This window comes from Phaethon lepturus, unplaced genomic scaffold, assembly GCF_000687285.1.
Source record: "Phaethon lepturus isolate BGI_N335 unplaced genomic scaffold, ASM68728v1 scaffold18993, whole genome shotgun sequence".
NCBI lineage: Eukaryota > Metazoa > Chordata > Aves > Phaethontiformes > Phaethontidae > Phaethon > Phaethon lepturus.
Genome location: NW_010531432.1, coordinates 18,280 through 42,244, shown reverse-complemented (window position 1 = coordinate 42,244; position 23,965 = coordinate 18,280). Strand labels below are relative to the sequence as shown.

Sequence of the window (23,965 nt, the reverse complement as noted above, 5' to 3'; positions counted from 1 at the left end):
TTTATAATTTTTTTTTTCAAATTACCTTACTGATAAGTATCTTAGTTTGCAGTGTTTCAGAGTTGCTGTTTTAGTTACAGTTTTAAAAATCATCAAGTCTTCCATCATTTTAAATTAAAATATTTCATTACTGTTTTAGTCAAAAGGAAAGCTGGCAAAAGGAATCAGAAGATATGAAAGAGGAAAAGAAAAAACTGGAAGAGCAAAAAGAACAAGATGCTACAAAAATAAAGGCATATTCTGTAAGTAATTTTGTTGCTTTAATTTTTCAAAAAGGTTTTAATACATAAACCAGAGGTTTTAATACAATGCTGTAATTTGTTAGATGGCAAAAATGTTGCATGGAAAAACTGCTCAATTCAAATCAAATCAGAAGGGAAGTTTATTGATTTATTAGTGGAATGTAAATAATTAGTAATCAGTGAACTATACATTCAGAATCACTATCAACTATACAAAAGGTAAATCACAATATTAAGGCACATACAGACTGTTACTATAGACCTAAAAATCTCTAAGCGCCATTCAGGTATTAATCCCAAATATTTCTCATCCCACACATCCACATTCACACAGTTATATTCACTCCCTGGCCCCTTCAGGTTACCAGCACCTACCTGAGAGTGCAAGTTCATTGTGTACACACACACACCTCATGTGTGCCCCAGGGTGCTGTGAACACATGGGAGTGCTCTGGTGGTGTGTGTACCCATGTGCCTCCCTGCAGTCTTCTAACCCACGCACTGATGTGAAATCACCCCATAAGGTCACATACACACACCCGAGGTGTGGATCCCTACTTGTTCCACTTGGTTCCACCAGTCCATCAGCTGGCGTACTGAGGCTCATGGTGTCCAGCAGGCAGAAAGCACTCAAATCTGCACAGAGGTTGCAGGGACAGAGGGGAAACTTCCAAAGCTGAACTAGGTTATGAGTGCTGCATTATAACTCTCTGCCCCCACTGTTAGAAGCTTTCATGCTGCTTTTATACTAATTTTCAAGCTGACTACTTCTTTATTTCAAGTTTCTAATTTTATGGTTACTATTCAATCTGGTTGATGGTCATCTTCCTCTTTAACATTACCAGTTCTGAGCCAATGCCCCCTCAGAAAGTCTCAGATATTCTGTTCACACACTATTTACATTCACACTGCTCTCATAACAGCAGTTGTTATCCAGGCTGCTTGATTGGGAGGAGGAGCAGTGCAGGCACCCCCATGGAAAACACATTAATTTATGCTAAGAATTAAGGTTATTGCTTTGAATTACATCTTACTTACATGTACCAGTTAATGTATATGTATCAGTATTTCACAAAACCAGGAAACAGAATTAACCTCTCTATTTTGATTTATTTCCACCAAGACTGAATTCAACATTCTATTAAGAAAAGTGAAAAATGACTTTTTAAGAAGGTGGTACTTAAAAGTTCCTGGAATTGATGCAGGTGCCTAATCACAGACATAGTGCAATTTTAGATGGCTTTCGGTGTCTTTGGGCAGATACCAAAAGCTGCCAAATACAACAGAAGACATACAGGACACACATGTCCTTTTAGAGAAGCAAACACAGGACGAGGGTATCACAAGGTGTTGAAAATGACTGTGGATGCCAGTTTAGATAGCTGAGTTCTAACCTTTTTTCTTCTCATGAGGGGTAACTGTAGTGGTATGTGGTCCTGCTTATAATCATGTTCATAACTGTAATTGATTTGCAAAATAATTGTATCCTGAGGCAATTAAGTCTAAATATATTTCCAGAGAAATGAACTTGAAATTGTTTTGCAGGATGTTTCTACTGTATGTTTAAAAAAAAGAGAGAGCGCGCTCTATCTTACTTAATTTGTTCAGTGTCTTATTCTGCATTTCCAGAGTCACAGGAGTAGATTGTACCAGGATTAAGATATTTCTGGGATTTGTTTTCTAAATGTCTTTAAAATATATTGGAGTTTTATGATGTTAGCAGTGCTATCAAAATATTGCTGAGACCTTTTAAGAAATTACTGTTTCCCAATAGCTTTTGTTTTCAGAAACACATCCTATCCAAAAATAAGAAATATGTACCATTATTTAGTACTATTTTTTGTTAGTATGTAATCTTGATGACAATTAGGTGAATATTTTCAGATTCAATATTTCTCTGAAATTAATTCACTGTAAATGCTCAATGAAAATGTGTTGCTCTTAAAATCTTAAGAAAAGCAGGCTTCTCAATCAGAAAAGCCAAATCTTTGCCAGTTGTCATGGAACTGGATCTTTTTTCATGGCTTCAGGCTTCCAGGACTCTGGAGTCTTACATAGCTACCTGCTCACTCTTCTTCATTAGGTTATGGGAATCTGGGGTTTTACAGCTCCGGTTTCTACTCCCTGTCTCCTTGGCAGGCTGATGGGTGCGACGGCAAAGCTAAAGCTCACATGTCTTCTACAACCTCATTTGCTGTAGTTCCCTCTGTCCCCTCCGCCTCAGATTTATACATGCATGCAAACATGTGTGTGCACACATACACACAAACACATGCATGTTTCCATGGGAGGGGTCCTGTGGTTACTTTACAAGTACTGGTTTCGTCCTCAAAGCAGGATGTTATTAGTGTTTGTTAGGAACCACAGGAATTCTATTTGGTTTAGAAAATTGTTCCAATACATTTGTTTTGATTCTAGTGAAAAGGGGAAGATGGATGACAATGTATGCAGAGAACTATTTTTGTTCTTAATTTTGAAAATGTCAGCATTAACCAAAATTCCAGTTAGTCACTCAAATGTATTTAGTTTCTATTCCTTAGAAACTAATGATTTTGAAGATTTTTTTCTTTTCTTATAATAGAATGTTGTATGCTTATGCATGTGTTGAGTGTGATACATGTTTTATTAGCAAAAAGAAATTATTTCAGACAGATTAACGTAATTTTTACACCTAGATTAAAAAATGTACAAGAAAGCTTGTCTATGTAATTGAGTTTTACCATATTTCTGTACAAAGCTCTTGCTAAAAAATTGTTTTACAGAATTTACTCAGTGCACTTCAGCTGGATCCTGATGAAACAAAAAAAGTACTTGCAGAAAATAATAGAAAAATAACTGTTTTGCAAGTTAATGAGAGGTCATTAACAAGGCAGTATACCATTTTACTTGAAACGGAACGGCATCTTAGAAAAGAAAATGAGAAACTGAAGGGTGAAGTAACACATATGGAAACTGCAGTTATAGGGAAGATTGGAAACTTGCAACGATTCAAGGTATAGTTTATAGTAGTAATAATACATATTTTTTTTTTTACAATTTGGCAATAAATATGCTTTTTTTAAAATGGAAGCAGTACTAGTTTCTTGAATGCATTACCCAAATGCTTGTTAAATATTGTTATAAATTTTGTCAAAACAATCTTTGTATTTAAATAGGCATCATAATTATTGATAATAATTAATGATAAAATTACCCAGAGAGTTGGAATACCAGAGAAATTTTGTCAATGTTTATTGCAAGCAATTTGTGAAGAGAGACAGTAATTTGGTAAAATAAACCAGTATTATTTTCTAAAGCATTATTCAGTGGTATTCTTTTTCCATGGAATAATTTTATTTTTTCTATTTAAAGACCTAGCAGACCTTAGTAACTCATTGTGTTGATTATTTTCATAGGAAATGGCTAGCTTTAAGATTGCAGCTCTGCAAAAAGTGTTGGATGGTAGTGTGCCATTGTCTGAGCTAGAACTGGCTAATAAGCAGTATAATGCATTAACTGCTAAATACAGAGATATGTTACAAAAAGATAACTTGCTCGTCCAACGGACAACAAACATGGAACACATGGAGGTAATGTTTGTGTTATCTTTGAACCCTAAGGGAAAAAATCCTCTTTATATATTAATTCGTTCTCTATTGTTTTTATTTCTCACTTAATAGAAAGATAGAATGGAAGTCCCAATGCTAGAACTGCTGGTTGTAACAGTTCCATAGTGGGTATGAGATGTGGAAGGCAGTCTTACTGTTGATATCAAATTTTAATTTGCTTACCTGGTATTTTTCAGTGGATTAAGAAACATACACAAAGTGCTAGATTTTATTTCAAGGGGCATACATAAAATTATTTTGCTTAAATGTTTTGTTGGTTTTCGTTGGTTTCTTTCTTTGTTTGCTTTTTAAGTTAAGCTCTGAGTATATTCCCTCACAAAGTATTTTTAGTTCTTTAATTACCAAAACAAGGCTGGCAGAAGGAGTATTTGCTCTCGTCTTCCGTTTTGGAGGTCATAAGGAAAGCAGAATGAGTGTAAACACTTTCAAAGCTTTCTCTCAAAGTAAGTGCTCTTACTGATTACAAGAATTAAATGTTCAGTTCCAAAAGGCAGTAAACTTTGGGAATTTTATGTCCATAAAAAAAGTAAATAACCGAAGATCTTCACAATGTGTTTGCAAAGTGTCATAGGGACTGCAAATATGTAACCTTTCCTTTGAAGTAGAAGGGAGCTTCTTTTCAAGAAGCTGGCTTCAAAGATACTACGTCCTACTTTTCATTCATGTCAGAAATAATAGTCCAAGAAAGTAGTAGTTTAACCAGTAGTTAAAACTCATGTCCATGTTCTTGTCTGTTCTGTTTCTGTGGTTGACAAGGGTTAAATATACGTGGTGGGTAAACTTACTGAACTATTAAAGTTGTCTGTTTGGAAACAGGTAGGTGCATTTGTGTTAGCTAAAGAATGAATGTTTCCTGCTCTATTTTATGAAATTTTCTGTGTATGAAAACCTGCATTGCTTATTTCAGCAGTTTCACAGACCTAGAGAATCATTTATCAGTAGCAAACTAAAAATGTGTTCAGAAAATTAGAAATTGAAAATTAATACGAAATATTAAGTTTGTTTTACTGGTTAATGTGAACATTTGTGTTTCTATTTGGAGGATTGAAGGAACATTTACAAAACGAATCTTTGGCATCATATTAGATGCCTAAAAGCTAAAAGAAGCATATGATCAGTCTCAAATGTGTTTATGCACAAGATGAAATATCCTGTGTGGGATGAAATATCCTCCAGAAGTACTTATTTCTTTCCCACTGTTAATGGGGTGTTTAGTATGAAAAACATAGATTTCTTCATCTAATTCTAGACACTCGAGGAATCACAGTCACTGATGATAAATATTCATGGTAATACTATTGACAGTAAGATACAACACAGAGAGACTAACTTTTTACCCTTAGGAGGAAACCTACGCCCTTCTGTTGCCCTATATGTAGATTAGGGGTTGTGCATAGGTAGTTTCTGTTAAATTAAAAGATTATATAGAAACAAAGCATGAAGTCTGCTACAGTTAAATAGTTTACTGTTATGTTGCAACTTTTTTGTCATGCAGCATGAGAATGAATCCTTGAAAGCACAGATAAATTTATTGAATAAGGAACTGGAGATCACGAAAGAGAAACTTCACACTGTAGAACAGGCTTGGGAACAGATAACTAAACTGGGCAAGTATGAAAGTTATATGGCAACATTAAAAGTCAAATGGTATGTCCTGTGTAAAAGTAATATTTTAAAATGTTTTAAATGTGATGTATCTTAAAACAATAACAACAAAAAGTCAAAACTATTTTGTATCTTTTGTTAACTGTCTTAATTTTTTTTGGTGAATTTGTTTGTTTCATTTCTGTTCCACATTGACTTTTCTTGGGTTACTGGGTCAAGGATTTAAAAGCTGGAACTTATGAAGCAACATCACCTGATTTTTTTTTTTTAATTTAAGTTGCTATATGTTCTAACTTGATTTTCAGTCAAATTAAGTACTTCATATGTTGTCAGGAAAATTATTCCTTTTTCCTGGTTTCACACTCTGTAACAAACTATTTTTTCATCCACATCTATTTCTTTTACAGATTTTTAATTTAAATTTCCTGAAGGTTTACCAGCTGAATTAAGGATAAAGAGAAAGGCTACAGTGAAAATAGCTATCAGGCTCAATAACCATGGTTGCAGATATACCCATTTATAATTGTTAATAATATTTTATTCAAATTAGATACCTTTCAAATATGTAATAAGGCAAGATAATCATGCTTGCAATTTAAAAAATAATACAGATGTTTTGATAAAGTTTATATGACAGATAAAGCAAAACACATGTTCTGTTTCATGGTGCAAATAATTTTCATAGTTGTATCAGCTTGTGTATTTCCTAACTTAAATGTTTTTTAATGCAGGGGATGACAATGCCATGGACAAGGCCACAAAAGCAATAACCAACAGTGAGATTTTGTCCATTTCTAAGAAAATTGCAATGTTGGAAATGAAGGAACTAAATGAAAGACAGAGAGCAGAGCATTCGCAACGAATGTATGAACATTTAAGGAACACTGTAAAGCAAATAGAAGAACGTAATTTTGAATTGGAAACCAAATTTGCCGAGGTAGATCTGTTGAGGTTTAACAACATAATCTGGCACATCTTAAAAGCATATTTTTGAGCTTTTCACAAAGGATTAGCCTATTTTGTATCATGACTGGCAAATAAGCTTATAGTGCAAAATATAGCTGCCTTTAAAGGCTGCAATTTTGCATGCACACAACATTTGTAAAAAATATAACTAATTAATTTGTCAGTAGTTTATTTCAAATATTAGTTAATCTCTGTAAAACATAGGATGAGCATCTTGACAGATAATTTGCTAGTTTTTCAGCAGACTGCTAGACAAGTGTGTTCTTGACGTGTTCTCTCTTGTGTCCTAATTCATATGATCCCTTTTCTGATAATTTTCCCTTAATTACCAAAGATTCAAAAAATGTTAGACCTTTGCATCCCTTTTGTAAATGATATTGTCATGGTTCTGTTACAGACTGGCTATGTCCTCTGTCACATGCCAAACATTATCTATAATACAGGAATAGGAGAGAAGTCATGTGCTATTGAAGCTGATGATCCTTAGATTATCAGTCTTAATCTTGTCTTTTTTTTTTTTTTGTCCCCACTATTCATATTTGAAATTTGTTCCCTAAATTCATTATGTAATAGTAGTAGACTTTATTATAATTTCCAGTCTAAATTTATTTATAGGCAGTTGTACATACTTGTTCTTGTGCCAGTATTGGCCTATAATTTAAACACATAACAGTTATGTTGACAGGAATGCTGATAGATTGTATTCATTTCCCCCTCCTTGTGCTTTGCTAGGCTTTAGCCTGGCTATATTAGATTGCTCATATCTGGACTCCCCATTGTTGTTTTAGTAGTGTTTGTTACACTGTTTTGATTTGAATTTATTTGGGACATGGAGTAACTGAAAGTGTATAAGGCTTTTCAGCAGCAGAAGCCTTTTCTGATGACATGACTTCATTTATTTTGTTAAGAAATACCTCAGGTGATGCACCCTAGGATCACGTTTCCCTTTTTCTCTTTTGCATATATTATTATCTGTCTTGTGATACATTTAGGTCTGCTGGTCTTCCTTCATTTTGAGTTGATGAACTCCTAATGCCAGAATTTTTTCTTATTAGGTCCTCTGTGCATCCCTTTTTTCCTCATTTCTGTAGCTCCAGGACATATATTTTCTGTTTCATATACTCCTGTTGATAGTGCCTTCTAATCTGGTGTCACTGCTTTTTTTGAGAGAGAAAGAGAGAGGTAGAGAGAGGGAGAGAGCGATATAAAACAAGATTGTGCTAAGGTAATCAATGAAAGTTGTAAGTGATATCAGTTTAAGAACTGATAACTAGAAATCTACTAGAAATCTCCTTCTAAACTCATAAATCTACTTCAGCATGATGTTTTCCAGATACCACTGCTTCAAATATGTAAAGTGCAGATTTTTTGTGTTTAGAAATTCTGTTCTTTTATTAAGGAGTGGTATCAGATTAATCTGCTACAACTATATTTACTAAATTAATTTCTGAGGCTTCTTTGTCTTGTTTAATGCTTTTCAGATATTTGTTTTTTCTTAATGCTCTTTGGTTTGAATTGAAACATTGGTTACTTGGTATTTAATAATCAACTTGAAAAATCAAGCTGCTTGAAAGAGTATCACTTAATTACGAAAGTTCTTCTTAGAAAGAACAAAAGAACTACACAGTATCATGAGTCTTGGCACATATAACCTGTATTTGTGTTACCAATCGCGATATACTAGACAATATATAAATATATAAGTAAGATGGTTCATTTCCTAAAGAGTTTACAGTCTTACTCTTTTCTTCTTTTTTTTCCTTGTTTTAGTTTAAGAGTAAGTTATTGCAGTAATGGTTTTAAGAAAATTCACTATTAAAAATTGTGTTTAATTTAGAATCCTGTTCTGTGCTGACCTGTATATCTGTTCCTATGTGTATGCAATGCTGCAAACAAAAGGTGTTTAAGCAGAGAGGAAAGGAAATTATTTTTTGAACACAGCTGAACAGTGTTTTGTAATGACTAGGAAAGAAAAGATACTTTTGGCACTGCTTTTTATTTGCAGGGTTGGAGGCAGTTGTGTGCTTAGGATACCATTTTGTTTGTTTCTGGTTTTGTTTTTTTTAAGCTCACCAAAATCAACTTCGAGGCACAGAAAATGGAACAGGAATTAAGAGATGAACTGTCAAAGAGTGTAAGTAAGGCAGTAAGTGATGCAGATAGACGACGAATCATGGACCTAGAGAAGCGTGAGATGGAGCTGAAGATTGAAGTATCAAAGTAAGCGTTGAAGTAACAAATTTCAAATGCAGTAAGTTTGTGAGCATGCAAAAATTTAGGCTATATAGGCTTATGTAGTACACTACTTATGATTACTAATTGTATATGCCAAATTTGGAATTGAAAAAGAAGCATTGAATTTGTGACTATAAAGAAAGTAATTTGCTTCGTTTTCATCTGAACAAGGAACTAAGTGCTGGCCTGGATAGACATGGGTAAATGTACACTTAGATATTTATTACTAGTATTTTTAAACTAATTAATTAAGGTTTATTTTGTTTCTCTGCCACAATCTGCTTAAATGTATGAAAATCTCAAATGAAATTGGAAAGCAATTCTTACTTTCAAAGAGTCAGAGATATCTCGAAGATTAAACTGCAGCGTGGGGATGCCATTTACTTAAGAGATTAACTTTGTATGTGCAAAGTGAGAAACTGACCTTTATATATATGTTGATATGGACATTTGTTTTTGAGTAAATAGTGTAATCCTGTTATATTCCTAAAACAGTGAAGTCTGTGGGGATATCTGCAGTGATTTTTGACACTGATTAGACTTGGGGAAGCAGAGAAAGGAATTGAGAAATAAATTTTTGAGCATTTATGTCCTGAAGTGGGAGAGAAACAGAGGACAGAGATACTTACTTCAGGTAAAAACACGGTGTTGTTTTCCTGGAGTAGGTTACTGCTAGCAAACTTCTATATAACTTACAGGAAAATGTTCTGTGAAAAAGTTGAGAGGCGATACAGAAGAATTGTCATAACAAGGACTCTGACTAGTAGAGAAGAGTATGCTGAAAAGAACAGAGTCTTTAAATGTTTTGATATGAGGAAACATACTAAGCATCTTTTCTTAGCATCTTCTATTTAGAAAAACTTAGGTTACTCAGTGGTTTTCAGGTGACACGATACTCTTGTTTTCCCTGCAAGGTTAAGAGAACTGTCTGATGTAGCAAAAATGCAAGTTGAATCTCTGGAGGCACGCCAGCAATACAGAGATAAAGAAGTGGAATCTCTTAGAATGCAAATTTTAGACTATCAGGTAAAATTTAACCTTTATTAACACTGCAGTTTGGATTTTTTTCCCTGAGGTGAGAAGAAATGAAGTAATTTTACAGTGAATTAGGAAACTGCAAAAGCATTTCAGAAGTATCTTAGCAAGCTGGTCCTTGTAGTGGCCATACGCTTTCAAGAGTTCTGTATTACATTAATTATTCCCTTCTCCATTTTTTCCATTTCTAGCTGTACAGATATTACAGATCTTGAGGTTTTTTCCATGTTATTTAGGTAATATTTATTGCTATTTAATTAATAGCTCATGGTCAATATTTAAAAATAATATCAGCAAATTTTATTTGTTTTTTACAAGACAAGCAATGACTTATAAATCTTGAAAATTTGCAGTAGACTTATTGTATTGCTTTGTTATTAGCAGAAACAATTTCTTGGGATTTGTTTGCATGTTCTTGAATGGTTTGAATCCCTAAATACAACACTTTCGTCAGTTTTTACGTTACCATATTATCTAAGTTTCGGTACACATTTCTTCCTCATTTCCTGGTATTTTGGAAAGATACAATTTTTAAGAACAGTATGTGAAAACGTGTACTTCTAAAATGTGGCTGTAGAAACAACAGTAGAAAAAGAAAAACCTGTTTTTAAGAGACTATTTCTTGCTGTTATCTATGGAATAAAATACATGCAATATATAAAATACAAAAAGAAGCGCTTATTTATATTTACATATACACTGCATTAACATATTCAAAATGAAAAATAAATTTGTTCTGTATATTTTGTTCCTAGGCACAGTCAGATGAAAAAGCAGTTATTGCAAAACTGCATCAACATATTATAGCTGTTCAAGGTAGCGAATCTGTTGCTGTAGGCAAATTGGAGACGCTTAAATTGAAGCTACAGAAGATGGAGATCCATAATCTACGTTTAGAGCAGAAGCTTGATGAGAGAGAGCAAGCCTTGTATTTTGCCCAACTGGAAGGAAGAAACAGAGCCAAACATCTACAACAGACAGTTCAGTCTTTGCGGCGACAGTTTAGTGGTGCTCTGCCTTTAGCACAGCAAGAAAAATTCTCTAAAACAATGATTCAGCTACAGAATGACAAACTAAAAATCCTGGAAGAAGTTCAGCATGCCCAGCAGGAGCGTCGAAATGCAGAAAACAGAGCATTAGAGATGGACTTAAAACTGAAAAGTTTAGAAGAATTGATAAGTGCATTGAAGGATACAAGAGGAGCTCAAAAGGTTTGCTATTTTACAACTTCGAATAGCTTTGTTCATCTGATCTGCATTTAAATTACATTTCTGTTCAGCTTGTTCCCTAAATGTCTGTTTTACTGTAGAACTTAATGATTTCAAAATGCACTTTGTTAGAATACGTCAGGTATCATTTTTTGCTTTCCTGTTTTAAAAAAGTAATACAGCATTAATTATTTGCCCTGTAAAAGTCAGCACAGTCTGACTTACTAATTTTCTTTTGTGCCCATTTAAGTGACATAGGAAGTAGAGGCTAACAATGAATTCAGTTATATCAGCTTGCATTAAATTATAAAATGAATTAAATTATGAATGGAATTAAATGGAAATAAACACATTTATAAAGACAGAAATAGCATTCTGAAGTTCTGTTCCATGAGCTTGCATTGAAATCTTCACTACAAATCCATGTCTTTATAAATAAATCCAGGGGCAGTAATTCAGGCAGCATGGTCAGAAACGTTATTATACGCATGTAATTCTACTTAACCATATTTTGCTATAGTAAACAATGTTGCCTTGAAATTTGAATAAGGCTTTCTCACTTGTCTTCCAGATTACTGTGTATTATATAATATGGTTATATCTGTCATGACTACAGATGTCTCTGTGTAAGCAATGGTTGTAGCACTCTTGGCATGTTTTAGTTCTAAACCAGTTTTCAAATATTTTTCTAGAGCATTTTGACATCAATATGTCTGTTATTCATGTGTATTTTTGAACACATAACAGTTTTTAATGGTTTTGAAAATCACTTTTCAGTCATTTCTCTTGTAGTTGCATACTCTTGCCTTGCCTCCTCACTAAACAGAAGTGAAGCAGCTTAGGAAGGCAGAACCTCTTTCTTCCTGTTGGTTGGATAAGTGCCATACTGCCTCAAAGTCAAAGAGTGTAGCTGCAACTAGTTTGCCTGTGGGCTTGGTAAATATAATAGTGTATCATTCATCATTAGGTAATTGAATGGCATATGAAGATGGAGGAACTCCATCTGCAGGAACTTAAACTCAATCGAGAGTTAGTCAAGCAAAAGGAAGAGGTGAAGTATTTGCGGAATATAATTTGTGAATATGAACATACAATCAATAATCTGGAAGAAGAAATTGTGCAGCAGAACAAGGTATGTATTTCTGCATGCTATTAGAAAAACAGCCTGTTCCTTATTTCACGAAGTGATTTAGAAAGGAGGATTCTTCCTAGTAAATTGTTAACATAGATATTTGTATCTTGGTTCCATAATTCTTTTTAATAGCACATTTGAGTATTTTAAAAAAGATACATTTAACAAAAGATAAATTTTAGTATCTTTTTTTTCTGTTTAAGTTGGTTATAAAATTCCCATTGCCTTCAATAAATAAAATACCTTTATCAAACATTTCTTACAGTTTCATGAAGAAAGGCAAATGGCTTGGGACCAGAGGGAAGTAGAACTGCAGCACCAATTAGACCAGTATGATCATCAGCAAAATGAAATACTTAGTACAGCTCTAAAGGTACCTGCACTGAATTAACTAAAAATAGACTCATAAGCGTGTTTTTTGGAGCTGTCAAATTACATGAATATGAATCTTTCTGTGCAGTTAGAAGAGGCTACAGGATCAGTTCCAGACCCTTGTTTGCCGCTCCCACAACAACTTGAGTTGGCTTTGAGAAAGATTCAGGAGCATATTCGAACAATTTTGGAAACTAGGGCAACCTGCAAATCACTGGAGGAGGTAACTAAATATCTAAATTATCATATAAAGGGACAAAGTTTGTATTTCATATGCAAAGTATGTATTTCAATTTTTTTAAATAAAATAAATATCCTTTTATATATGTCACTCATATGTGTCCAATCCCTTAGAAGTATTTAATACAGAAGAAATTTAAATAACATAATCACACCATGACTAAAATGAAATTTTTTTCCATTGGAACAAATTATTGGGGGAAATTTTTGAGTATTTTAGAACATTCATTTCATAGGGTGAGATGCTCTTGCTGTACAAAACTCAGTTGACTATAGCTAGTTAAATTTAGGAAGTGTTACATTAAATTTAACAAGTAGCATAGCAAAATCCTTTTTTATTGGGTTGCTAAATTGAAATTCTGCTACAGAAGATAGTTTGTGGTTCTTAAGAAATTTGAAAAACACCAGCTTCTTAACTTGGTAGCACAAAATGAGTTGCATAACTGTCTTGTGCCAAGCAAATAATATATAATAATATAATACACAAAATAAATAATACCCTAAAAGACATGGTAATGCTATTCTGTGACTTTTTTAATCTAATAGTAATCCCATACAGCCAGAACTGACTGCAAAACGTGTTGTGTTTATAAGTCCACTTAGACAAATCTTTCTGGTACTTTTTTTTAAAAGTAAGATCTTTTTGCAGTGTTTGAATTCTAGAAATGCAACAATTGCCTTTCGTTGTAGAAATTAAAAGAAAAGGAAACTGCTCTGTGGAAAGCTGAACAAAATGTTTTATCCAGAGACAAAGTTATAAATGAACTACGACTTCGATTACCTGCAACATCAGAAAGAGAGAAAATAATGGCTGAATTAGGCAAACAAGAAGATGATCCAGAGTACCATCATGCCGTAAAAATTGCTCATCAAACCATTGCAAATATGCAAGCAAGATTAAATCAAAAGGAGGAAGTGTTAAAAAAATACCAACATTTGCTTGCTAAAGCAAGAGAGGTGGTTAAAATTTTGCACAAAATTTCTTTCATTTTTAAGTTGTTTTAGTTGATTCTTTATCTTGTTGCTAGTGAAGTCTTAAAAAGTTTCTGACCTCAGAGGTAACAGGACAGAGTCAATTACTAATTTTTTGTGTAGAAAGTTCATGTAGAATTTTTTAACTTCTTGAAACAGGAGGCTTGCTCAGTCAAAAGGCTATGTATATGATGTCTGTCTAGGAATTAGGTTAGTTTGACAGGCAGATAATTAAAATTCTGCTGTGAGAAGTGGTCTCAGTATATAGTATATTTACATGGGATTTTCCTGTACTTGCAACAGTGATCTCTGGACTGCATCTTGTAGTGAATTTGGAAGGTACAGGAAAGACACGCATTTATGGAAAATATGCTTCTTAAAGCATATTTTAAATTATAGACTATTTTAAAGCATAAACAGTGTATCTAAGTATACTTTTATATTATTTAAGCATACTTTATATTCTTTATTCTTTATACCCTTAAATCATATTTTAAATCATAAACTTTGTGTCCAAGAGGTACTCACTTTTAGTGTGGTTGAATCAGGAGCACATGTCTGTAGCAGTCTTCACTTAGTGTGCTTTGTTTAACAAGTGTAACTATTTCTTCTGTGAGAAATCGAATTTTTTTTGGTTTGGAACTAAACTAGAAGATGAAGCCTAAAAATGAGCCTACCATGCTCTGTCTGCTAGCAGACATTCAATCCATGGGATCACACTATAGTCCAAAGTAAATAGACCTGAAAAGTACATAGTTTGGATATCACTCTCCATATTGATAGTCATAGTTGGCAAGGACCAGCACCAATTGTTTTGTTCTCCAGCTCCTGTCCCGTTGCACCATGCTACTTGCTACATAGTTTAAAACTACAGTAGTAGATTTTTCCAATAGCGTTAAAAAGGGGGGGAAAAAAAAATTTTATTATAGCAAGAAAAAAAAGAATTTTAAAACCTGCCAGAATTAGGGGAAAATTTGGGGAGTGATACTGAGCAATGAGTGAGCAATCAACATGAAGATACTGTAGCCTCATGACTTTCTGGAAAAGTGTGTATCAGTAGAGTTATATTTTTATTTTGAGCTAACAGGAACAAGAGGAAATAGTAAAGAAGCATGAGGAAGACCTCAGAGTTCTACACCAGAAGTTAAATTTGCATAATGAGAATTCTCTTAACAAATTCAAACAGACTGCTTTGGTGAGTTATGTGTATTTGTGGGATTAGTGAATTTGTTCCCAAATTTTTAAAATTGTTACTGAGAAGAACAGTTTTGCAGTCAAAAGTAAGTAATAAATGATGACAGGAAAAATAAATGGGTGGTTGATACAGAATTATTGTATTATTCTTGAAAGAATTCACAAGAGATGGATTAGAAGTGTAAAAAAATAAAGTTGCCATCTCAGTATATATGAGCATTTTTCATATCATCCTAATGTATGGAAAATTCTAGGAGGGAGAGATTTACTTTGTTTTCTGTTCTTTTCATTCAGTCTGTGGTTATGTTCAACTAACCCATTTCAATAAAAATTTTCTCATGACGCTTTATGATAAGGTGAAACCTGTATTTAACTGGCTATTCTGTGGATCATTAGATGCAAAAGCTCTTTTCAAGCCAGTGAAACTGCTTTCTCTGTGGACTACTCACATCTTAGTAAATAAATATGTTCGATATTAATGCTTGGTTATATTTGGGATTGAATTTAAAATGCATCACTAATGCTTACATGTGATTTAAAGCTTAAAATGTTTATAACATGCATTTGTTCTCTTTTACAGGAATTAGTGAAAAAGACGACTTTATCGCTTTCCAACCACAAACATTTTCTCCGCTTAGCTGAAATGGAGCAAACTGTAGCAGAACAGGATAATTCCCTTGCTTCACTTGTTGGAAAATTAAAGAAAACATCATCTGATTTGGAGAAACAAAAACAAATTACTTTAATGAAAATCGAAGAGTTTGAGACTATCAGAGCCCAGTAAGTTTTTAGACTGTTAACATAAGTCACAGTTGGATTGGATCAAGTCAATTCTGTATTGCTGCTACAGGACTGGTCTATCAAATTGGACATGTTTTTGCTGAATTTAAGATTCGGCTGAAAAAACTAACTCAAAGGAGTTACTATGGTTGGTAATTGTAAATTATTTTTAATCTGTAGCCCTTCATCAGGGCCAATATTGAAAAACTGGCTTGGAAAAATGCCTTTCAGTTGTTAGCATTGTGCCATTGAGTGAAAAAGAAAGTATTCAAGGAGTCTTGGTATGAGAGTTGTCATTAAGCTACTGTGATACTTGCTGGTTTGTGTTTTGGGTTTTTTCCCCCGATACATCCATTTGGGCTTGCTGCCTAATAAGTTAAAAATAACAAGTTAATAAACTTATGAAAATTTAACAGCTGTTTAAAAGGAGAAAAGTATGATGCTTTCTTTACCTGTTAGGGCCAGGAAATTATAATGAACAATGCTCTAATCTCATTTTGATGACCTTCTTGAGTAATTTTCTTATTAAATGGAGGCCTTCTTTGTTGAGTCAGTCTTTTTTTGCTGTTTCCAAATCTAGGGTCATTTACTTTAACAATAATAAAAAATATAACATCATGCCCTTTGATATTTATTTGGAGTTTGCTAATTTAATTATTGCAGTGTACCCTATTAATGCTTATTTTTTATTAGGCTTCAGGAAAAGCACACAGTTGATGTGGAACAACTGAAAGATGAAGCAAATCAGTTGAGGAACATGCTATGTCAGATGGAGAAGGAATTATCAAATGTAAAAGCTGAACTAGAGGTCCAAAAAGAAGCAAATAATAGAGCACCCACAGCAACACTGAAAAACCTGGTGGAACAGCTGAAGAGCCAGTTAGCCATAAAAGAGAAGCAGCAGCAGGTTAGTCAATAAAACTTAATCCCTATGTCACATAAATGTTTAATGTTGCTTAGTACTTAAGAGTTCTATGTGTAATACACTATGTTCTACCTCTAGTAAGGTAGAATATAATTGCATAATATAACATAGTAAAATATAATTGCCTTTTCTTGTTTTGTAATGTTCATATTAGCAGCTTCTTCACTTAAAAGAACTTGCATTTATGATTTTCAGGCTTTGAGTAAAGCACTTCTGGAACTCCGAGCAGAAATGACTGCTAATGCTGAACAGCAGATAATTTCTGCTGCATCACAAAAAGAGGCATATATGAATGTCCAGGAGATTGTTGACAGACAAACAAAGGGGCTTACGGTGAGTACTAGGTAATATCCTTGTATTGCATGGTTGTATTGTTGATAATCCTGATTTGGGGGTTTTGCTGTTTTGTTTGTTTGTTTGTTTGTTTTCTTCTAGACACAGATAGAGGAATTAAATAATCAGATTACAAAACTTACAGATAACCTTAAAATAAGTAAAACCAGGGAAAGTTCTTTGTCTGATGAAAGGGATGAGTTGAACCAAGAACTTCAGAGGAAACAAAAAGCATTTGCTAAAATGTTGAGAGAAAAAAATGAAATGGAAAAAGAAAACGAAGAACTGAAGAAACGGATTAGGAGGCTAAGCAGTAGCATTCAGGTAGAAGTGATTTTTAAAAATATATTTGATCTTAGTCAAGTTTCTGCATAGATGTGATGGTTTGGGGGTGAAGATTAAGTACTTTTGGCAGGCATTGAGACTTGATTTAAAAATTTATTTTGCTCATCAGCTGGGTTACATGTGAGCTATTAGCTTTTGCTGTTGGAAGTGTGCCTCAAAAAAAAGGAAGCGACTGAAAAATACTTGGTCCTTGAAATATGTTTGAAAGTCTGAGGACTTGAATTACCACTTTCAAAGTTTCTTTGAAAAATGGAATTTTGTGATCTTCCTGGCTGTTGTTATTTCCCCTTTCAGAAGAAAAGTAAAGGATTTACAGTAGAATTGTCTAATTATTTTTTTAAAATTTGGCTATTTACTGCTGATTATTCAGTTCAGAATGCAAAGTTACATTCCCATACTTTTAATAAAGATAATTTTAAAAAGGATCATCTAGGTTGTAAACTAATCGTACCAATTGGAATTAAATTCCTTAATTTTTGACTGGAGAAATATACTTAGGTAGTGGTCATTAAAATTGACGTTCATAAAGTTTGTAATTTTTCAGAGCAAAGCTGATGAACAAAACCTGATAGATGCACTTCAGAAAAAAATTAAAAAGTTGGAAAGTGAACTTGAGAAGAAGTGTGGAGAAACAGAAAAAAAAGATGTAAGAGAAGACAAGGTATGTGATATTTAGATTGTGGCTTTGAAAGATATCATCAGCCTAGGTCTAGGCAGTTCAACTCCCTATTGCCTCTAAAAAAACACAACCAACCAACCACCCAAACTTAATCAGAAGAAAAGCAGTTTCGTGACTGTAACTTCATGTTTCCCATGCTCTTTCTACTGCTCTCGTTGCTTTGTACTGGTATATTAATGTTTTCCCGCCCATTTTGCAGAATTAAAGATGAATTACTAATCTTAGAAAACTAAGACCACCTACCTAAGTAGCAGTGAAATTGATTACATAAGTGCTGGCAAATGAATGCAATGATAAAAACATTATGTACTTAGCAGCAAAAGTATGAATCCTAAAAGGGATGATATCTGTACAAGTGATTATTCTTCACGATAGTGATATCCACATACAAGAGGTTCTGAGCTATTGGAGATTTGTTCATTTTACTAGTTGTTTTCATTAGTTTTTTGCTTGTTATTTTACTACTTCAGTAACTAATTAGTGGCTTGTCATAGTAATCATAAAGTATACTGGAATATGATAGCATGTTTTTATAATGACATTCAAGCTATTTATTATATCTAATTCTAGGACTGCACTTATGCTTCCAATTAATTTGAGACTTTTTAAATACCTGTTGCTTAGTGTCTAGAAATATTTTCTCAAACCTTACATGTTTTTACCTTTTTCCAAGATTTTGCTTTCCATCTGTTTCTTAGTTAGCAGTAGCTGTTTAGAATGAAGACAGAAAAGAAAGTACAGGGGCTAACTGGAGAAGGCAAAAGTCCAATTAAAAAAACCCCAGAAATTGCTTACAGGAATATTGACTGTGATTTTTCAGTAGCCATTTGTGATCACATAGGCACCAGTTTTAACTGATGTATAATTTATAGTTACTGAATTGTAACTTTAACTAGAGATTCCATTTGTCATAGGAAAACATAAACTAAAATGACCAGTTGTACAACTGTGCAGCAGGGGCATACTGGTGAGCTGTAGAAGGCAGATCTGCTGTAAATTGGCATAGAAAAACACTTCTTTTTCTTTAATCTGTCTTCTTTACTAACATGTAATTCAAAGTAAAAGGATACATTGCACTAGCACCTCTAATTTCATAAAACGTGTCACTCCTTTTTTGTAGAATTAATATTAAAAGGAAGAATTTGGTAATAGCATTATCTGCATCAGGTTTGTACACTATTTACTACAGCACACTTAAGGTATCCAGCTGGGCCTACTATTTACCTTATGGTAAATAAGGTAAATAATATATGCCTGCTGTGGCTTTATGTTTTAAAATGATAAATGAAGACTATATCATTCTTGGTTTTCTAACATGTTTGCTTATTTTGCTTTAAGAAAAACATTCAAAAAGAAATATATAATTTGTTTATGTACTTCACAGACCTCCAAGGAGGAGATAATTAGATGGGAAGAAAGTAAAAAATGGCAAATCAGAATGGAAGGATTGCGGAACAGACTAAGGGAAAAGGAAAAAGAAGCAGATGCTTTAGCCAAACAGTTGAATACATTGAAGGAAATCCATACAAAGTGAGTTGGTTTTAATAGATGTGGCTACAAAATGATGGTGTAAGGGAAATCCAGATATGTTTGCGACATTAATTATAAGTTTGTTATATTTATAAGATTGATGTCTAGAATTTGACATTCCTATTAAAAGGACTAGTTAATTTTCAAGCAGCAGGCTACTCATGTAGTATCCTTTCTCTTGTAGAAGCCAACAACCTTTATTAGAAGAAACTGTCTCTGAATGAAACTAATTTAAGTCCTTTATGATGCTTCTTGCATATAGCATTGTTATTCCCATGAACCAAGTAACAGCTTTATGAAGACAGGCTATTTCTCACTGCTGTGCTATTTAATCAGATTGCTAGGATTGGATACTGTGCTATGGTTATATGTAGGTCTACTGCAGTACTGACAGTTCTAGGATTATGAGATGGAAGCCTTTTAAAAAAAACACGTGCGCAAACCCTCTGCAAATGTTATATTTCCTTCAGTACAGTAATGGCAGGGTTTTACTGATAAAAGGTGCAGAAGAGAAAGGAAACTGTGATGGTGATTGTAGTTGTGGTTAGACTGTGGTTTGAAACTGCTTCAAAATGGCATTTATTCTTAGCAAGTCTTCCATGAATTTCACATAAAAGATAGGCAAGACAGCAAGTGGTTTATGACATGCATGATACTGATATAATGTGCAGTTGTTTTTTCCAGCTCTGGTTTTGCTTGGGGTTTTTTTAAAGCTTTATATAAAGTAATCTTATTAAACAGGAAAGGGGGTGTGGTTCAGTGAGCAAATAAATTGCAAATGTGGATTCCTTAAGACAGAAATATTTTCTCCTAAAGAAAGCAAGTTAGCAAGTAAAGTTTTAAATGTGAATTTACTGTATGTTGCAGGACTGAAAAAGAGAAAGTTGCCCTACAGAAGAAACTGAAAACTACTGGTGTCACTGTTGACCGTGTTGTTGGAGTAAGAGCCTCAGATATTGAAAAAGAACTGGAAGAACTGAGAAAACGGAATCTAGATTTAGAAAATGAAGTTGCTCACATGAGGTGAGAGGCATTTTAAAAGAATCTATAAAAACTAAAAAATCTAAATAAGAAAAAAGTCTATGGAAAGAGATAGATAGTCTATTAGGCCAATTGATTGGATAAGGAAAAAAAAAGACGGATTTCAAAAATCCTTCAAGTCTGTGACAAGCAAACTTAACGCTACTTGGGAGCAATTGTGCATGTTCAGACATTATTCTAAAAAGCTAAGTAATATGAAAAACATCTGGCTCCTGTTGTGTAAAATTGTAATTACAATTTAGTGTTGGTGACAGTTACTGGAATTGCTAAGTTGCAGTTAGTGAGTGTATTCTTAATCAGTGTATCCACTATCACAGTGGATAGTGTACCTAAGTAATAGAAGGTGTACACATCTCCAAAGAGCAGATTCCTTTTGCCAAAGTAAGTACTTTCGATTCATGGAGATTGGTTGAAATAGTGTATATGGCTAACATTCATTTAGAATATCTAGCCCAGTAATACTAGAAAATCCAGTCTAGTAATCCAGAAGTTCATGGGTTTGTTACTTCAAGGGATGTTTTTCTGCATTAACAGCCATTTGTTTGTTTTGTCTTGATTCATTTTTTGGTATAGAACACAGCAAGCAATCCCACGAGATTCTGTTGTAGAAGAACTACATTTCAAAAATCAATACCTCCAGGAAAAGCTTCATGCACTGCAGAGACAATGTTCAAGAGAGACATATTCTAGACCCTCAGTAAGTTAATGATGTACCCATGTTACCTAGAGGAATCACACCTACTTAACAAAGATATTTGTTATCCGTTTGGTATTCTGTGTCATTTAGCTGGTTTTATTTCAAATGATAGTATTTCTAGAACAGGATATGAAATATTCAGCTTTTAGTGTTTTCAAAAAAAACCACAACAAAATAAACCCCCCAAACCCACCAAAACTCCAAAGCATATAGTTTCTGTGTTCTACAGGTAGAAGCTGAAATATTCAGCATCCTAGCATATGTGGAGAAATAAGGTATATGTACTTTTAAATGTATGAGTCTGCAACTGAGACTACTTTTATATTCCATACTGAATGAAAATTTGGGATACACAGAGTTTGGGGAAATACTGAGCTGCATTTCAGTTACATTAGGTTGTTTTGTTGTGTTTTGATTTTTACAAGGTTCATTATATTGCATATATTGGATTATTAGGTTATGTTAATTTTTCAAGAAATAGATTTAACAGTACAGTCTAGGTTTCTTTATTTCCTGTTTTGTTTTACTGTCTTCTGCTTTTCTTTCATGCTTCATTCTATCTTCAACTTGAATCAGAGTACATATGACCAAACTGAACTGACCAAGTCTGTTCCTGTCAGTATCAGTAAACAAAAGTATTTGAATTTCCTTCAAAAGAAATCTATTTCAAATAGGGATGAAATCAAACATCAGACTAATCATAGCATTACTGATGGCAATGAAATAGATGAGGAAGCTGACATGCAATCATGCATCATGCATAATGAAATCCGTGAGGCTACTGCGGATGCAAGCACAGAAGTGTCTCCCAAACAACATCCTGAAGATAGTGAGAAATGCAATGACACAGATATTTCTAGGGAAGGACTGAAAAACAAAAATACAGCTGAAGCTGATGAAGAGAAGTGCAATGAAAAAGAAGAAGATATAACCCAACCTGAAAATGGAAGACTTAATGAGGAATTTGAAGAAGAGGAGAGGAAGCGAGAAATACTCAAGCAATCAAATGTTGATGAAGAGGAAAGTGTAGAAGAGCCTGATACTGACAGAATGAGCCGCAATCAGTCTGATTCAGGGGAGCCTTCTAATCAAGCTAAGGACTATGAAACAGAAAACATAAATGTGAATAAGGAAATCAGTCAACACACTGCAGAGGATAAACATGGAACTTACCAAAGTGGTACAGAGAGGGTTGAAACAAGCCAAGAATTTTGTAAAATGCCTGAGGTTTGATACTCTAGCAATCCCATAGGATTTCTTTTGTATAAATGATGTAGAAATAGAATAGTTTGATTTTGATACTGCAGTGGTTTCCCGTGCATGGTCTGCAGGGATATTGCAGTAGTCACCAAGTGGTCCATAAAGCAAACCTTACACTTTCATGATAGGCATGCATGTCAGCTCACAAGTATGCTACCGTCAGTTCTAAAGTTTTGATCCAGAAAGTTTACAAATAATCCCAATTATAGATGCAGCTAATTGATGACCTTCATTATTTGAGAGATTTGTGATGTGTTATTACTTACACTAAGAAAAAAATATGCTTTATTGAAGGAAATACTTTATTCCTATCGTTATTAGTGATGAATTAATGGATCATATATACGGTTAATTCCATAACTACATAATTAAAAACTGCTCATTATTATATCATCGAAAGGTTTTACTCTTTTTACTAGTCAGGCAAAATAATTTACTATATACTTATGATTTGAATTCGCAATATAAGGCTTGCAAAACACTCGTTATGTAATAGAAATTACTAGCCTCCATGGATGAAGACATAAGATTGTAGGAACAGACTAAGAACTAGAATTATATACTACTCTTCCTGACTTGCTCTGTGATGTGTTTGACTTAAGTGAAATTCCTTATGCTGTATGTACTCTTTAATAAACATACCAGAATATGTCCTTAAAATTAGAAGCTGTTCCCAGTGTCACAGCTTACTACACTCAGTAGCTTTTTTGTCTTTTAGACTTTGAGATTTATTTCTACCCAGTAGTTTGAGAGTTAATTTTGGTTTGACAAAATTTCTACTGGTGATTTGTAAACTTCCCCTAAAGGTTAAGCAAGTTTAGAAAATGTAAGAGAAGGAGTGAAAGTCAGAGCAGGTTGAATCAAAACTGGTGATAAAACTGTCATCCATTTTATTTCTGTGAAAAATACTAATTCTGTGTTGCTTTTTATCCGCTACCACTGATAAAATGATTAGTGTATTACCACTTAATAATAATTTTTCCCCTTCATTTTCTCAAGACATCAGGAATAGAATCAGATGATCAATATCGAAGAGAACAAGAAGTTTTAAAGGAAAATTTAAGATTGTCATCTGAAAACGTTGAGCTAAGATTCCAGCTAGAGCAGGCCAATAAAGATTTGCCAAGATTAACGGTAATATCTTTTTACCATTAGTAAAAACGGTAATATCTTTTTACCATTTACCCTTTACTCTGACACAGGTTAGAGGATTGCTTAAAAGGAAATGGATATCTTTTCTGTACGTACTCGAAGTGCTTCATGGTTTTATGGAAGACGAGAAGGTGGAATGGCTGGTAGAAATGATGAAAAATGTCATTGTGATGAGAAATTGCTTTATCAATACATTTTTCAAAGTAAACCAACTGTAATTTTGTTACTGTTCACCTCAGCTTGAAATCTAAATAAGTTGCTTATTACTTTGGTTTTTAGGACCAAGTAGGTGATTTAAAAGAAATGTGTGAACTTCTCAAAAAAGAGAAAGCAGATGTTGAACAAAAGCTGTGCAGCATTAGAGGGGTAAGTATTGCAACAGCATTTTTCATCATAATTAAATGAAAAAAAAAA

The 23,965-nt window shown here is 33.6% G+C and overlaps 1 protein-coding gene across 1 annotated transcript in view; it reads left to right on the top strand.

Moving 5' to 3' along the window:
• Positions 1–23,965, top strand: part of CEP290 (centrosomal protein 290kDa) — a gene marked incomplete at its 5' end in the record, with an annotated part of 43,668 nt that overhangs the window by 12,034 nt on the left and 7,669 nt on the right. Inside the window, 23 exons of the mRNA XM_010284567.1 lie at positions 140–242; positions 3,005–3,235; positions 3,638–3,811; positions 5,346–5,457; positions 6,187–6,392; positions 8,490–8,641; positions 9,571–9,682; positions 10,447–10,902; positions 11,867–12,031; positions 12,297–12,404; positions 12,492–12,626; positions 13,334–13,600; positions 14,703–14,810; positions 15,390–15,589; positions 16,283–16,496; positions 16,710–16,847; positions 16,950–17,171; positions 17,737–17,853; positions 19,256–19,401; positions 20,269–20,424; positions 21,016–21,139; positions 23,399–23,533; positions 23,831–23,917. Of these exons, the coding sequence (XP_010282869.1) occupies positions 140–242; positions 3,005–3,235; positions 3,638–3,811; positions 5,346–5,457; positions 6,187–6,392; positions 8,490–8,641; positions 9,571–9,682; positions 10,447–10,902; positions 11,867–12,031; positions 12,297–12,404; positions 12,492–12,626; positions 13,334–13,600; positions 14,703–14,810; positions 15,390–15,589; positions 16,283–16,496; positions 16,710–16,847; positions 16,950–17,171; positions 17,737–17,853; positions 19,256–19,401; positions 20,269–20,424; positions 21,016–21,139; positions 23,399–23,533; positions 23,831–23,917 (3,868 nt within the window). The remainder of the gene's footprint in view (positions 1–139; positions 243–3,004; positions 3,236–3,637; positions 3,812–5,345; positions 5,458–6,186; positions 6,393–8,489; positions 8,642–9,570; positions 9,683–10,446; positions 10,903–11,866; positions 12,032–12,296; positions 12,405–12,491; positions 12,627–13,333; positions 13,601–14,702; positions 14,811–15,389; positions 15,590–16,282; positions 16,497–16,709; positions 16,848–16,949; positions 17,172–17,736; positions 17,854–19,255; positions 19,402–20,268; positions 20,425–21,015; positions 21,140–23,398; positions 23,534–23,830; positions 23,918–23,965) is intronic.